Source organism: Nyctibius grandis, unplaced genomic scaffold (assembly GCF_013368605.1).
Source record: "Nyctibius grandis isolate bNycGra1 unplaced genomic scaffold, bNycGra1.pri scaffold_189_arrow_ctg1, whole genome shotgun sequence".
Classification (NCBI taxonomy): Eukaryota; Metazoa; Chordata; class Aves; order Nyctibiiformes; family Nyctibiidae; genus Nyctibius; species Nyctibius grandis.
In genome coordinates this window covers 4,631-15,625 of record NW_027167562.1, presented here as the reverse complement: position 1 = coordinate 15,625, position 10,995 = coordinate 4,631, and the positions used below count along the sequence as shown (strand labels likewise).

Sequence of the window (10,995 nt, the reverse complement as noted above, 5' to 3'; positions counted from 1 at the left end):
AGTGGAACCAGAATGTAAGAATTTTATCTAAATGTATATAGAGTATAGCTAAAGCATCCAGAATGGAAAAGTGGTGGAAGACAGACAATGAGTGGAATACTGCAATCCCAGAGCAGACAGTACGCAGGAAAGACAGTTCAGGCTGTATTCCGCTTCCAGTGGAACAGCAGTGCTTAATGGGGGTGGTGGGTGAATTTGTGGTCGGACAGTAAGATGCAAGTGCAGGGCTGTGTTGGTGTACTCCGTAAAATCAGAGCCATATAAAACTCAGCAGGAGCATCTTATAGTACAATAACACCATTTGGGTGTTTTGTTAGTTCATAATTTGATCTTATTTAAGAAAATAGGCAGATTAAATATCAGCTGCCTTTGAGATACCCAAGAAATGGAATGTAAAGAAGTTCAGTTGTTTGCCAGCAAAAATGAATAATCTGTTCCTCAAAGTTTCACACTTTGTGTCTTTAACTCAGATGCCTCAAAACCAGTTATATTAATGAATCCATGAAATTATTTTAATAAAATAATTGCCTTTCAGATATAAACGTCTAGTTTGTAGTCAATAGTCTTACAAAAATCTACTGTTAAGATTACAATTATTATTATTTATATTGTATTCGAAATGGGACAGGCATATGAAAGGTTGTTTAAATTAAGCAGCATTTAGCTTGAAGAGCTTACAAACAAAGGTGGTGTGGAGCTTCTCTAGCTGCACACATAGAGCAGTCGTTCAGTGTTCTCCTTGACTGACAACCAGTCCCATAAGGGCCTTTTCTACAATATTCTACCCTGCTGGCATCAGAATTGTGATTGCACAATACTACTCTGCAAAAGATGCTAATAATGTTATATTTACCCTTGATTCTGTGGTATTGGAGACTTAGTCATCAGAATTCTATTTTTTTATAGAATCATAGAATCACAGACTGGTTTGAGTTGGAGGGGACCTTCAAAGACCATCTAGTTCCAACCCCCTGCCACAGGCAGGGACACCTTCCACCAGACCAGGTTGCTCCAAGCCCCATCCAACCTGGCCTTGAACACTGCCAGGGAGGGGGCAGCCACAGCTTCTCTGGGCAACCTGGGCCAAGGTCTCACTACCCTCATCATAAAAAATGTCTTCCTCATATCTAATTTAAATCTCCCCCCTTTCAGGTTAAAACCGTTCTCCCTCATCCTATTACTGCAGGCCTTGGTAAAAAGTCTCTCTCCATCTTTCTTATCAGCCCGCTTTAAGTGTTGAAAGGCCACAGTAAGATCTCCCCGGAGCCTTCTCTTCTCCAGGCTGAACAGCCCCAGCTCTCTCAGCCTGTCTCCAGAGCAGAGGTTCTTCAGCCCTTGGATCATCTTCGTGGCCTCCTCTGGACTCGCTCCAACAGCTCCGTGTCCCTCTTCTGTTGGGGCCCCAGAGCTGGACGCAGCACTGCAGGGGGGGTCTCACGAGAGTGGAGCAGAGGGGCAGAATCCCCTCCCTCGCCCTGCTGGCCACGCTGCTGGGGATGCAGCCCAGGACACCGTTGGCTTTCTGGGCTGCCAGCGCACGTTGATGGCTCCTGGTGAGCTTCTCATCACCCATCACCCCCAAGTCCTTCTCCTCAGGGCTGCTCTCAATCCCTTCATCCTTCTGTCTGTATTGATACTGAGGGTTGCCCCGACCCAGGTGATGACATCGGTTGCTCTTTCCTTACCCCCCAGTGCAGTCACTCCGTTGCAGAAGCCCACTAGATTAATCACAAACAATTTGCCTTTGGTGAAGCTGTGTTGGCTGTCTCTAATCACCTCCCTGCCTTCCATATGTTCCGACATGTCTTCCAGGAGGATCTGTTTCCTAATCTTACTGGGCACAGAGGTGAGGCTGACTGGTCGGTAGCTCCCAGGGTCCTCCTTTTCACCATTTTTTATAAGTGGGTGTTACGTTTCCCTTCTTCCAGTCACTGGTGACTTTGCCTGACTGCCATGGCTTTTCGAATATGTTGGAAAGTGGCTTAGTGACTACATCAGCCAGTTCCCTCCGGACCCGGGCATGCGTTTTGTCAGGTCCCAGGGACTTGTGTATGTTCAGGTTCCTCAGATGGTCTCAAACCTGATCTCCTGCAATGGGAGGGACTTCTTTCCTCCTTGAGGTTCAGGGACTTGAGAGATGTGGGCAGAAAGATTACCATTGAAAACTGAGGGGAAAAAGATTGTTGATTAACTTGGCCTTCTCCATGTTGGTTGTCACCAGTTCTCCTGTCTTATTTACCGGGGGTGGGGTGTACTTTTTCTTTGATCTTCTTTTTCTGGCCAATGTACCTGTAGAAGCCCTTATTATTATTCTTCGCGTCCCTTGCCAAATTCAGCTCCAGCTGTGCCTTAGCTTTCCTGAGCCCATCCCTACACATCCAGGCAGCATCCCTGTGTTCTTCCCAGGATGCCTGTCCCTGGTTCCACTGCCTGCACATTTCCTTCTTACGCTGTAGTTTGACCAGCAGGTCCTTACTGAGCCATGCTGGTCTCCTGCCTTCCTTGCCCAGTTGCTTACACGTGGGAATTGAGAGCTCTTTCACTCTAAGAAAAATGTCCTTACAGAGCTGCCCGCTCTGTTCAGCCTCTTAGTCCCTAGGGGCGCTTTTCCAGGTGGTCCCATCCACTAATTCCTTTCACAACGCATCGGTTTTTCAAATCTCGCTTTCTTGGCAGTTACATAGAGACTGAAAAATCAGCTCAGGGCTGTGGCCATTTTGGAGTTACTAGGGTTTTCTGTTCCTTGCATGGGGTTGTTTAGCCTGGAGAAGAGGAGGCTCAGAGGTGACCTTATTGCAGACTACAACTACCTGAAGGGAGGTTGTAGTGAAGTGGGAGTCGGCCTCTTCTCCTGGGCAACCAGCGATAGGACAAGAGGACACAGCCTCAAGCTTCGACAGGGGAGGTTCAGGTTAGACATTAAGAAGCATTTCTTTCCAGAAAGGGTTATTAGACATTGTAATGGGCTGCCCAGGGAGGTGGTGGAGTCACCATCTCTGGATGTGTTTAAGAAAAGACTGGACATGGCACTTAGTGCCATGGTCTAGTTGCCATGGTGGTGTCAGGGCAGTGGTTGGACTCGATGATCCCTGAGGTCTCTTCCAACCTGGTTGATTCTGTGATTTCAATAGTGTTATTTTTCCTTAATGCTTTCCCCATCAGAACTTTCCTTGAAATGAAGGTAAGAGATGCTTTGAGATAAGGGCAACGCTGGTATAGAGTTGTGGTTCACTCTGAGGTAAATACCTTAACGATTTCAAGCTGTTACTCTGTGTATGGGTAACTACTGCAGTTCTTTGGATCCATAGGCTAATAAAACATACAGTGCCAGGGAACTTTTCCTGGGCACTGGAACTAAACTGCCCATGCTCTTAAATTGTTAGAGATCATGGCACTTAGCCTGGGCAGCTACTGGTGTCCAGAATTATTCCTTGGCACAGCTGAGGAGCAGAGGGTAGGAGCTGTTCACTGTTCATAGTTTGTATGTGACCATCTTGTTTTGGTAGTAAGCACACGTGCTGTTCATTGTCCATTTGCCTTGGGCTTAGAGAACAGCCCTGAATGTTTTTAATGTAGTAGTGTAGATAAATTTTGACTGTAGGTAAATCTGAATGTTTCTCTATGTGTTAGAAGAGCTATAGTGAAAAATGTTTTTATTTTTATCACAGGTGATGACTGATGTAGTTGGAAACCCAGAGGAAGAACGCAGAGCTGAATTTTATCATGAGCCATGGTCTCAAGAGGCTGTGAGCAGATATTTCTACTGCAAGGTATGAAGGAATTATCCGTGCTGCTGGCTTGTAAATTAATCTTCCTGCCACTGAACAATTGAATCTGCTGAACTGTACAGTTTCTCTTTTTCTTTCAGATCCAGCAGCGCCGGCAGGAACTGGAACAATCTCTGGGAGTGCGCAACACATAAGCACTGCTCGCAAGATCCCATTGGCATCATGACCACCAAACCAGTGGACTTTTCAGTGTTACTTAGCTCACTGTTACACATGGACCTGCTTCCTGACTGGATGGGAACGTACCATCAACACACCAGTCAGAACACCAGCTTTAGAGTGACCCCTGAAAATCTTGCCCATGGGAGGTGTCTCAAACCATTCCAGGCCAGAGACTGCGCCGTACAAGTGTCAGTGTTAAAGAAGATTAAAGGTTCATTCATCAACACACATCATTAAGTTTTAGCGGAAAGTTCAGACACTACACAGCAAATCCTAATGGGCTATGCACAGAATCGTGGGTGCCATTGATGGGGGAGGTTGAGATGGGTGTTATAGGAGACTACAGATTTAGAGAAATAAATGCAGTTCTCATCCTGTGTTACCTAAGAGTCTCAAATAGTAATTTCTCTGGAATTGGACAAGATAATCTGTCTTATAAGCTGTGGAATGCTTTATATTCCTGAATAGAGTTTTTATTCCAGCTGCAGCAGTGCAAGAAGCCATCTCACCATGAGAAAGAACAAACTAGGAGGATTTTCATTCCTGGAATGAAGAGCCCCTCTGGAAGAAAGAAGCATAGTCAGGACATCTCTTCTGCAAACTCTAATACTTCTTCTTGCCCTTGCCCCTGCAGTGAAAGGTAGACTTTGAACCAGGTATCACTAGATGGATATGATCAATGTGCTGTACTGAGAGGCAGAGAATTATCCCTGGGATAAGAGCTTCGTAGGCATCCTCAGTGGTGTTAGCAAAGTTGAGGTTGAAGCAAGAAGTGAGGCATTCTGAGAAAATAAAAATAACTTAACGGTGCTTTGCTGACACCTGCCTTGAACAGAGCAGATATTAACAATAAGCATATATGTAAAATACGAGATTTCTTAAGTGTTTCTCTGTTTGCCAGCTGGGATCAGCACTGGAAAGAACTTCCCTTATTGTTAAGTTAGTGCAGAATCCAGGAAGCTTAACTTCATATAACGTAGCAGTTTTCTCTTCACTTCAAGATGTTAACAGAGTCCCTGGATTGGTCTCACATTTTGATCATAGGTGAACTGCCTCTTACTGTGGATTATTTCGTTCCTGCATACATGATACATACTGGTTATACAGGATGCTGCTGAGTTATAAAGCACTATCAGCCTTCAATAGCAGAGAACGTATCCTTTGGAAACCATCTTCTTCATAAATGTACGACAAATTCCATATAATTTATACCATATTTACTTGGAAGCAGGGACATCTTCGTTAAATCCTCCCCCCCTCATTTTTTGTAGGGCATAGACTAGTTTGTAATTAATGGTCCAACATGATTTCTAGTCCAAAAAGCAGCTGCCAAAGTATAACTCCTTGTCCAGATGATGCGGCACTCAAAGTCCTCTTCTAGGTTACTCTTTTTCATAACCTTTCTTCCACTTTCTTGGCAAGAGAATCAAATTCACATGTGGTACAGAAGGGACGCAGCTCTTCTGAATAATGCATTTTGCTGTAGCATTGTCCTTTTCTCTTCTGCTCTCTTTGCCAATTTCATTCTTAGTTCAACTTAAAAGTTTATTCTGTCCAGTCACAGAGGACAGAGTCTTCTCTTCCACCCTTCTCTTTAATACCTCTGCTTTCACATTTATGGTGCCATAGCTTTACTCTGACCCATTGTGTTCAGAGATGTCTTGGCAAATTTACATTTAATTGCAGTCATATGATGGCAGTACCGTTGTGCAAAACCATTGGTGTAAGAAAAGCATAGCTGTACCTCTTTGCCTGAGGCCTCTTACCAGGAATGGCTTCATTTGGAACTTTTTTTTGTGTTAAAACCTCTTTTTTACAGTAAAACATGAAATCCTGCAGTCTTAAACTCAGTATAACGAGGGGCTGTGAGGCTGCCAGACAGTGAACGACTTGAAATCTTATTTACTTTGGGACTCCACTAGTGGGACTAGAAGCAAGCATTAAGAGGGAAAACAGTGGGGGTCATCTGCTACTGTGCTTCCATATTTATTACACTGCGGTGTCGGTCGTGTGCATGCTGTCCAGTGTATAAAACTCTTTTCTGTATGTGGTAAACAGAGCAGCTACATTCAGGGGATGCATTCCGTCTCCAGGGATAAGAAATGCAGAGAAAGATACGCAAGGGTGTGAGAAGGGCATGGGACTAGGATAGATGCCTGCAGGATGTCTGCCTGCACATTCTGGTTTTTGAGAACTTTCCCATTGAAGTGGCAAGTATTTGTACAGAGAAATTTCAGTCGTGCCACAGCTGGCCACATAACGGAGTCCAGCCTGCCTTTAGAATCTCTCTGTGGAATTAAGTGGATGGATCTGTTTCCAAGTCTCTTTCAGGGCAAATTAACGAAACTAACGTGGTGTTGCTGCCTGGTGTTCACAATCACTGGAAGGTGACTCTGTGTTAAGCACCAACGCTATACTGAAGTGCGTGTGAGTGCACGCGCGTGTGCTGTAGATGGCACTGAAGATGGCAATCCAAAATCTCAATGCTTATATCCCACTGTCCATATTCCTACTATACAGAAAAAGACTGATCACCAACAGCGAATCTTAGGAATAGCTGTCAAGTGTCTTTCCTTTGGTGAAACTGGGGCTTGAGATTTTGGTGCTTTTTTCCTGTGTTCAGAAGCAGTTCAGGCCTTTTGCTGAAGAGACACAGAGAGAAATTTTGTCCTCTGTTCCAGGAGTGCAGCCAGGAGCTTGCTTGTTTGCAAAAAAGATAAGTTATATTTGAAGAGAAATAATGGAGCAGTACTGGGAGGAACTGGACCAAATGCTGCGTGGGCATAGGAAAATGAAAGGCAGTGGTACTGAACAGGCATGTTATTGTGGCAGATTGTGAATGATAAATTCATTTTAAGTTCAGGGTGGTTATCTTTTTGTGTGTATAAAAGATGACAAGAAGATGTTTTGGGGTCTTCAGCTGCTGCCACAGTACACTACAAATACAGTGCTGGGTTAGCGGTTGGACTTGATGATCTTAAAGGTCTTTTCCAACCAAACTGATTCTATGAAATCTGTGCATACTGAAAAAAAAACATTCTGTGCAGAGAAGTAGTTAATGTATAGATGATAATATAGATTGTTAGAAAATATAGCATCAAACTAGGAAAGGGCTAAAACAGAATTCTGGAGTACCAATAGAAGGGAAATGTATCTTAGAGCTGAAGTGTTGACATGGCAGGTTTGAAACCCTCTTTTTAGTCCTTTGTGCTGTTGGCCATGAGTCAGGATTCAGACGAAGTGCTGCTTAGAAATTAAAGGGAAAACAAATGTTTGATTGTGGAATAGAGAGAATACAGGAGTGGGAAACAAAACAAAAAGATGGAGCAGAGTGCCACTGAAGTGCCAGTAAGACAGAGCACAGGATCATGTGCCGAGTACTGTTGGAAATAGCACAGTCCACGTGGGTCAGTGTATTTTGTGTGCGTGTGTGTGTGTACATGTAGAGAGCATGTCGGGGAGAGCCAGTCTCAGCTCGCCTGCAGCCTGGGAGGTGGGCGTGCGGGACAGAACCAAATGTTCTGCAGATAACTCTGAGACACATTGTCCAAACATTTTCCACTGTTACATACAGGGGTTCAGTTGTTCAGCTTAGCAGGGTTGGTAGCTGCAGTGCAGACATTGTTTCAGCTGGCAGGTTTTTTACAACACGTTGTTTAGAATTGTGGAAGCTGAGTGAAAGTATTAGTGCATGTATCAATATTGGTGCATATCCTGGGGCTCCTAATTCTGCCAAAACACTAGTCGGGTATTGGGGTTTTTGGCCTGGTTTTGTGTTGAGAGCCCTTTTATGGCAGTGCAAAGAGATGAGGGGGAGAAGAGAGCTCTTTTTTCCCTGAAGAGGTCCCCTTTCTGTAACTGCTCTGTTGTTTAATAGGATGTATCTGTTCTGCCAGATCCTGTATGAAATACACCTTTTGCAATCTCATTGAAGAAAGGAACTCCATTAAAAAAATACAGCTGTGGGTTTGTGAGAGTGAGCAAATACGTGTATAAGGGTTTGGGGGGGAGAAAGAGAGAGAGAGAGACTCCCTCTACTCTGTAGCCACCATATCTTCATTGTATGATGCTGAGTGATTCGTAGAAAAGCTTTTAACAATAAATACTTTGTTTCTTTTTATCTCTTTCACTAACCCTTACGTGTCTTAAACAAAGGCAGGTACAGTGCTTTCTTTCTGCTCCTGATAATGTTCTCTGGGTTTTGGATTTACGTTCACTTGCGCGCACACACACACACACACACACACATACACACACACACGGCACGCACACGGGTTTTAATGGGACTTGGCAAAGGCGAGAACTGCTGCTCTTTAGATCTTTCTTACACGAATTCATTTCTTCACTGGACTCCATCTTCAGCCATTTCCATACTGAGTAAGTGAGAAATCCGTGCCATTAGAGCCCTGGCTCCCCTCCAGGTCGGGTGCTCGGTCAGTTGCAGCACACGTATCATTACCACGGTTATTAGTTATGGTCAACAGAAAGCTGCAGCAGGGGCCAGAGCGTGGGTGCTGAGCGGTGGTGTGGGAATTACACAGCCGCCTGTTCCCGCTGGGCTCCAGCTGCGGCCGGGGCCGGAGGAGCCCCAGGAGCGGGCAGCGAGGCTGGTGGCGACGGCCGCTCCCCGCGAAGGGGTGGCTGCGGGGGGCGCCGGTGCTGCCCCGCCCGGGGTGGCCGTGCAGGGGCCAGTCTGTAACGGCTGCCCGGCGTCACCGGGCTGCGGCTGCACCGAGGGAGAAGGTGAGCAGGGCCCGGCGTCCCTTGGACCGCGAAGGTCGCGGGCAGCGGGGGCGCGGGGGGCGCTTGCGGTGCCGGATCCGCCCGGTCTCCTGCGGGGTCCGGCGGTGGCGCCCCCGTGACCCGCGCTGCTGCCCGCCCGTCACAGCAATGCGGAGCCGCGGTCCCGGGGCCTGCGGGGCGATGCCGCCGCGCTCGGTGCTGCCTCCCGGTAAGGAACCGCCGCTGCCGCCCCACGTGCCCGGTACCGGCGGCGCTCGGCGCACGCAGCGTGGCCGGCAGCGCCGGTGCCGCCCCGGGTCGAGCGCCGCCCGCCGCGCCCTCGCTGCTGCTGCCGCCTCGCGGCCGGAGCGCCGTACTGCAGCGCCGGCACCGCACGGGTGCGGAGCGGGGCCGCGGCTGCCGCAGCACGGCGGGGTACGGGGGCCATTCCCGGCGGCGGGGCAGGGCCAGGAACACCGCGAGGCGAGCGAGCCCCTTCGGCGGGTGCAGGGGGGGTCTCCTGCCCGCTGGGGGCCCGGGAGCGAGAGAGCTGGAAGGTTCCCCTGAGGGGGCGGGGCCGGAGCCGGGAGAGGGCGGGGAGGGGTCACCACACATGGGCATGGGCGGGCCTGGAGCGGGCGGGGGCGGGTCCCTGGCGGGGCGGTGCTTCAATAGGGCGGGGCGCGGCGCGGCGCCTGCGCGGGCACACGAGCAGCGGCGGGGAGGGCCGGGCCGTCACGAGCTTCCTTCCGGTCCGCGCCGCGTGGGCGATGGCGCCGCACCGGGGCAGGTGAGGGGCCGCGGGCACGGCGGGTCTCGGAGGGGGGATCCCCCGGTCGGGGCTCTCGCGGGCGGGTCCGAGCTCTGCGCTCCTGGGACTGGGGGGGGGGCGCGGAAGCGGCCCCGGGCCGAACGCTGTCCCGGGCTCGCCGGGGGGGTTTTGGGGCCGAGCCCGTGTCCGGGCTGGGGGGAGCAGGGGCAGCCCCGTCCGGCTCTCAGCTGCCCGGTGTTGGGGCCGGGCAGGCTCTGCCGCTGCCGGCGCGTGTCGGGCAGCGGCGGCGGCGCGGGGGGGCTCCGGCGGCGCCGGGCGGGTCCCGGTGCCCGCATGGGGCGGGGGAAAGGGCCCCGGCTGCTGCCGCCGGGGGGGTCCGTGGGGGCGGGCGGGTCTGCGCTCCCGGGGCGGCTGGGCCCGGCTCCCCGCGGGGGCACTTTTTGGGCCTCGGGGGGGTTCGGGGGGCGGGCGCGGCGGTGCAGGAGATGGCGGAGCAGTAAAGCCTGCGAGAGCGCTAATAAAGCGCCGGCCGGGCTGCGGTGGTGCCGCCCCGCAGGGGCACGGGGCCGGGCCCTGCGCGGTTCCCGAGCGCTCCCCAAAACTGCCCGTGGGGCCCTGGGGGCGCAGGGCTGCGGGGTGGCTGCAGCCCCCCCATCCCTCGGCGTCGCACGTGGGGGCTGCAGGGGGGGTCAGAAAGCCGGCGGGGTGAGGTGCTTTGGGGCCCCAATAACGGAGGCCAGGTGTTGTGTTCCTGGGGCTCGAGAACGGGCTCCCGCGGCCGCTTCGGGGGGCTCAGAAGCGGATGTGAGCGGTGCGTTTTCGGGAGCTGACAGAGGGGACTCGCTGGTGTGGTTTTGGGGTCGGCAGCAGAGGCCGAGCGCTGCGTTTTTGGGACTTGAGAGCAGGCTCGGCAGCTGGGTTTTTGGGCTCCGCAGCGGGCGCTCCGTGAGCTGGTTCGGGGGCCAAAAGCAGAAGGCAGATGGGCCGTTTGTGTGGGGGAGCGGGAGGGCGTCGTGGGCCGCGTGGGAAAGCGTCGGGTGGGCAGGGTGCGTGGACGTTGCCCAGAGGCGGTGGTCCGGTCACGTCGAGCCCGAAGTTCGGGGAGGCCGGCACGCAGCGGGCCGGCCGAGCTGAACGTCCGAGGTGGTCTCCGGGGGCCAGGGTGCTTTTCAGACCCTGTACGCCCTCTTTGAGTCTCGCTCTTCTTTGTGCGCCACTTTAGAACGGATATTAACTAAACCATAATGCAAACTAATCCATATTTATATGACGTACAGCTATGAGGTTTTATAGGAAAAGTGCCGACGTGACAGCGATTGCTTTCGGACCGTGCCGAGGCCGGGCTGAAGGAGAAGGAGCCGAAGCGAAGTGGGGCTTCAGTGCGGAGCTGGAGCTTCGACTAGCCAGAACCGGAGGGAGTGGGAGCCGGAACGAGACGGGGGGGGTGTCCGCTGTCCGGAGCGAGCAGCAGGGAGGTGAGTTGCCCTCCTGGCGGCGGGGAGCCCGGCCTCTTCCCTCGGGGACTGAGTCCGCGCCTCCGTCTGCGCGGAG

General features: G+C 51.4%; 1 protein-coding gene and 1 long non-coding RNA gene across 2 annotated transcripts; one reads left to right on the top strand and one right to left on the bottom strand.

Moving 5' to 3' along the window:
- Window positions 1–3,672: 3,672 nt before the first annotated feature.
- On the top strand, window positions 3,673–4,332 carry LOC137677391 (uncharacterized). Its single transcript, XR_011050270.1, has 2 exons — window positions 3,673–3,770; window positions 3,869–4,332. It is a non-coding gene; the product is annotated as an uncharacterized lncRNA (long non-coding RNA).
- Window positions 4,333–8,483: 4,151 nt separating this feature from the next.
- LOC137677390 (proline-rich protein 2-like) lies at window positions 8,484–9,293 on the bottom strand. The gene has a single exon (XM_068424694.1). It carries the CDS (start codon window positions 9,291–9,293, stop codon window positions 8,484–8,486), a length of 810 nt encoding a protein of 269 aa, XP_068280795.1.
- Between the last annotated feature and the right edge of the window lie 1,702 nt (window positions 9,294–10,995).